The sequence below is a fragment of the Priapulus caudatus genome, unplaced genomic scaffold (genome assembly GCF_000485595.1).
Source record: "Priapulus caudatus unplaced genomic scaffold, Priapulus_caudatus-5.0.1 Scaffold97, whole genome shotgun sequence".
Taxonomy (NCBI): Eukaryota; Metazoa; Priapulida; class Priapulimorpha; order Priapulimorphida; family Priapulidae; genus Priapulus; species Priapulus caudatus.
The window spans coordinates 485,588-491,097 of record NW_014577158.1 but is presented as its reverse complement, the minus strand read 5'-3'; the positions used below and the strand labels follow the sequence as shown (position 1 = coordinate 491,097).

General features: G+C 49.5%; 1 protein-coding gene across 1 annotated transcript in view; it reads left to right on the top strand.

The window, feature by feature from the left end:
* The window catches only part of LOC106805042 (serine/threonine-protein phosphatase 2A 56 kDa regulatory subunit epsilon isoform-like), a gene marked incomplete in the record, with an annotated part of 59,909 nt that extends 54,920 nt beyond the window's left edge, over positions 1–4,989 (top strand). Inside the window, 1 exon segment of the mRNA XM_014806511.1 lies at positions 976–4,989. Within this exon segment, the coding sequence (XP_014661997.1) occupies positions 976–1,111 (136 nt within the window).
* Between the last annotated feature and the right edge of the window lie 521 nt (positions 4,990–5,510).

Below are 5,510 nucleotides of genomic sequence, written 5' to 3'. Positions count from 1 at the left end.
GAAGTGTCCCTTCTAGACAAGCATCTGTTCGCTCTCCGTATATTCCAGACATTTTCTCCGTATAAACTGCCACTCAAATGAAAACCCAAGCGTCCATTCTTCTTAATGTGCTCGTTCTATACAGGACTTTTCACTACACACTGAGACAAAACGCCAAACGTATATATATATATATATATATAATTATGATATGTATATATGTAATCCGAACAATTTTTCGTGGCTTCGGAACAGACCGTGCGATCCGGACGTCGCCTAAGGAGATAAAGAGTGAAAGAGTAAGGGAGAGAGAAAGCGAGAGAGCGAGTGGGGAAAGAGAGGGAGCAAGAGAGAGAGGGGGACGAGAGAACACGTAGGAGATAAAGAGTGAAAGAGTAAGGGAGAGAGAAAGCGAGAGAGCGAGTGGGGAAAGAGAGGGAGCAAGAGAGAGAGGGGGACGAGAGAACACGTAGGAGATAAAGAGTGAAAGAGTAAGGGAGAGAGAAAGCGAGAGAGCGAGTGGGGAAAGAGAGGGAGCAAGAGAGAGAGGGGGACGAGAGAACACGTAGGAGATAAAGAGTGAAAGAGTAAGGGAGAGAGAAAGCGAGAGAGCGAGTGGGGAAAGAGAGGGAGCAAGAGAGAGAGGGGGACGAGAGAACACGTAGGAGATAAAGAGTGAAAGAGTAAGGGAGAGAGAAAGCGGGAGAGAGAGAGTGGGGAAAGAGAGGGAGCAAGAGAGAGAGGGGGACGAGAGAACACGTAGGAGATAAAGAGTGAAAGAGTAAGGGAGAGAGAGAGTGGGGGAAGAGAGGGGGGAAGAGAGAGAGGGGGACGAGAGAACACGTAGGAGAGAATTAAAGAGTGAAAGAGTGAGGGAGAGAGAAAGAGAAGGGAAAGGGAAGACAGCGAAAAAGAGTGAAATAGCATGCAATCAAGCAGTACCCTGTAATTTAGTCTCTCTGTAACACGCCTCTCCTTCTTTGCACATTCACACAGAGAGAGGAAGAAGGAGAAGGAGAGAGAGGAGCTGTGGCGCAAGCTGGCCGAGCTGGAAGTGAACTGCAACGTCAACAGGCATATAGACAACAAATCGCGCAAGCTGAATTCATCAGTGAAACCGATCACTTCATAGAGAATTGTACGAGAGTCGACACGACGAAAGGTCCATGTTTCACTCTATTAGTCGGTCATCGGGGGCGGCTGTTCCGGTAAAGCGTAGGCCAGTTTTTCAGTGTTTCTCCCTCTAAACGAATAATTAATCAATCACCTTTATGTGGCTTTGGATTGACACAGTGGAGCGCATGACCAGTGGAACTGTCGATGTGACCGTGGACACAGACGGACGAACGCTCGCACCCACACTCGCGCACACGCCTGCTCGCACACCCGCTCGCGCACGGACATGCTCACACATGCTCGCGCGCGCATACGTGCACACACACAACCACATGCACATGGATAACCATACACACACCCACAGATGCACGCACGCACACGCACGCACACATATACGCACATGCGCACAGCCACGCATGCGCGCGAGCATGCACGCACACGTGCCCGGCGTACAGTCGCGGTTGTGTTTAATGGCACCGTGTTTTGCCGGAACACTCATACGCTGCTGCTTTCATGGGAGCAGCTGCGGTTTACGAGAATCCATCGGCTTTATTCTCAAACGGAGCCGCTGGTCGCAAGTAACACTCTTTTAATAGTCGGCATCTACATTAAAACTCCACGTTCGTATACAAATGCGTGTCGATAACAAAACCGAACGAGAGCAGTCGCCAAAATTCGTCTCCCGGCACTCTCGTTGTCACGGTTACCCCCGGAATGCTCCACGACATTCGTCCCGGCGCTCACGTTGTCACGGTTACCCCCGGAATGCTCCGCGACATTCCACATGCCACTTCGCGGCGGCGATCTCTCCTCTACTGCGTGGCAAGTGTTTCAGTCGGCGCGCTGCAGCCTGGCCTCGACACGTCGTAACGCGCGCCGCACGACGCATCGGAAGAATTTACGCTCGCATGATGACGCCCGTTATCGAGGCGTTATGGGAGCGAGTTATTGCTTATTCGTCTGTCGCCGAGAGAGACGACGACGACGACGACGACGAGAGAGAAGCCATGTTTGAAGCATTTGCGCAAATTCGGAAGCCTGCCTCTTCTCTGGAGTTCATCATTCAGCGCGAGATCGCGGTTGCGATATTTCGTCGTGTGTCGCGGAGAAGGTTTGACTAGTTGTAGCAACTCTCTGTTTCAGAAGTCGGCAAGAATGCATACTGACTTGGGGAGATGCGATTCAAAATGTCGATAGTCTCGTCGTTAGTCTTCTTTCACTGCACGTGCCGGTAAAAAATCTAGTAAAATGCTGGATTTCCATAAGCAAAGGCTGTTAAGAGAGAGAGAGAGAGAGAGAGAGAGAGAATTGGCATTCAGGTGTCGAGAACGAAATGTTAACATAATCAATCGATATCACAGTCATTGTATTGATTAGTATCGGCACGTGGTAACAGACATGCACCCACCCCCACCCCACTACAGCTACGCATCCATACATAGCTGCTAGGACAGAGCTGCTGACTGAAGTACTTGATAGCGTGGCTGCCGTGCAATATCGCTCCCACGTCACAGGCCACGGGTGACCGGTAACGCACGGCCATATGTACGGTGGCGGTGCGACACTGAACCAGCAGCTAAACCAGGCACCTATCTTCTACGTAATTATTGTTATTATTATTATTATTGTTATTATTATTATCTCTGGCTACGCTGGGCGATGAGGCACGGTCGTCAGCCCCACAGCCGACATAACCTGATCTCCTGACAGTAACGCCCCCTAGTGTCAGCCCCGCAGTTCGCGCGAGTAGCTGTACTCTCTGCGTGCGCCCTCTCTGGTGTCGGCATTGCAGCTTGTGTAAAATCAAAAAAAGCCGATGGAGGAGAGAACTGATGCCAGTCGCGCGCGTCGATGGAAACGCACGTAGTGCGACTGTCGCCGTGGCTCGTCGTTTGCTCGCAGGGCTTATTAATTGCGTCGAATTTTCCCCCTGGTGGTCAGTTTAGTTAATACGCCGGGAGAGGGCGGGTCGGTCGCGTCGTTAGGCTGCTTGGTCAGCTGCTCGTACATCCGCGGCTAGCCGCTGCCGGCGCGCGTCTGTCTGTCTGGCTGGCTGGCTGGCTGGTGTGCGGCAGTGCGGTGTGTTTCGTTTCCTAACGCGGCGACGTCGTGTTGAAGTGTTGCAGTCGGTCACAAAACCCCCCTACGTATGTACGTGGATGTTTTAGAACGCAACATCATCTCGAGAGAGAAAGAGACTGGTTAGTGTTCGTGCGGATCGAGTGTGCGTGCGTTCATGTTCGCAGGCAGTTACTGCCAATGTTTCGGCACCGGCTGCGTGTCTAGCTGCTCTCGTTCGAAACCAACGAAATTTCGGCGGTGGGCGGGCGCGTCTAACGAGTTGTTGTCCCCCCGAGGTAATCTCTCCCTTTCCCCCGTGTGGAACTCTACGTATCGGGGGTCCCGGATCCGGAATCCCGGTCTGCGTGACGGCCCCCCAGATGCGGATTATGTGCGTGCGGCGTGCGGATTTGTTATTTAAGACGCGTTCGTTCTCTGCGAGTCGCCTGTCGAGAGAGTTTTGACGCACTTGTCATCGTATATCATACACTAAATATAACCTTGTATGTACGTGTAATAATGTACCGCCTGGTTTAATAAAAGGTACATGGTATACGTCGCGAGAGAACCTGATATTCTTAAGCGGCTTGCATTGCCATGCAGATACTGCGACTACTCTGTGTTTTCTCGGCTGTATGCAAGTGCAGGCATTGGCTGTTTATCACACGGCATTTAGCACCTTGTCGCGCGCGCGCACACACACACATACACACACACACACACACACACACACACACACACACACACACACACACACACACACACACACACACACACACAACTCTTTAAACATCATATAACGTGTAGATATTAGAGTGAGCGAGAGAGAGAGAGAGAGAAAGAGAGAATAAAAGCTATCGTTTTATTTTGTGTTGGAAAAAACGGGGTCCCGGGGTGTAAAGTGATGTGGATTTACGATGTAATGATAACCGAATAATAACCTATTGTTACCGACTTTACTGCTTATTCCCTCTTACATTGTTTGTGTTCTCGCGTCAGCAGCAGCAGCAGCAGGAGCAGCAGGAGGCTATCTGCTATCACTGGCTCTCTCACTGCTTATTATCGTGGTCATACTGTGATGGATGGCTGCGAAGTTTGCCGACGATGAATTGCTGATATGTTGCTGTTGTTGCGCGGAGTTGTTGACGTGTCGTTTTGTTCGTGTAAAGAAGCTGAAGAATTGAAGTGTTTGATTATTGCAGAGGGTTCTCTCTGAAACGGTATATCTTACAGATAATTTAGTAAGTGCACACACATACACGTGGTAGTCATTGTTTGATATTCTGCAGCTAGTGGCGCAGGTGCGACGTCAGGCGTTGGTGAAGGCGCGCGGTCAGTGTTCAGTGACGTCACGCCGTCATCGAGGTGACGTCATTAGATGGGAATGGTTTTTTGATTCGCTTTCAATTTGGTGCGCGGGGTTTCCCTTTTCCTCCCTCCTCCTCTCTGCCGCGTCACCACCACCACCATCCCACCAGCACCACCACCACCACCAGCACCACCACTCTGACGTATTTAGAACATTGCTGTTGTACGTTTTCATCATAAATGCTACTCTTCTGACATGAAAAAAATTGCATGTTTGTAAAGAATTGTGTACAGTGCGGGTGCTGACTGTAATGTGTATTGTGCCGACGTAGCTAAGCCTGATGTTTGTAAATAACACTGTAAGATAGGGAAGACACATACTAATGCAACCCAGCTTGTTGGTGATGTGTTCATGTAACCCATACAGCTGTAAAATACACCCTGTGTCAGGTAGAGGACCGACGTGTATTTCAAATTTATGCTGTCAGTTAAATAAAATGAACAGTACATGTTTATCTCATATCACCGTTGCTTTTAGTGCTGACTTTGGTGTTATGTATTCATAGTTATACATGGATTTTTACTCTCAGCGCGTGCGTGTGCGTGCAGTCATGTGTGCGTGCCTGCGTGCGTGCGTGCGTGCGTGCGTGCGTGCGTGCGTGCGTGCGTGCGTGCGTGCGTGCGTGAGTATGCGGGGCAGTATACTCCCGTAAGGGCCTACAATAACTAACGCACTTATATATGTACGAGGTTTATATAATATTTTATGATAGATACTGTCACAACAATCATCTCTCCTTTTACTGTATCATAATTCTTCACAATTATTGTTGTTCACTGAGCACAAGAACTTATTGCAGAGGGTTTTGGATGTTTGCCTTGAAAATCGGCAATAATATCATCAAGTTTCTCGTATAATCTTAATCGAAATAGATAGTAGAGGAGTGGGAGACAGCCGTTAAGTGTGGATCGGTTAATCTAACACAATTTTTAGCTCACCTTGACATCGTCAAGTTGAGCTATTGCCATGGGTCGTCGTCTGTCGT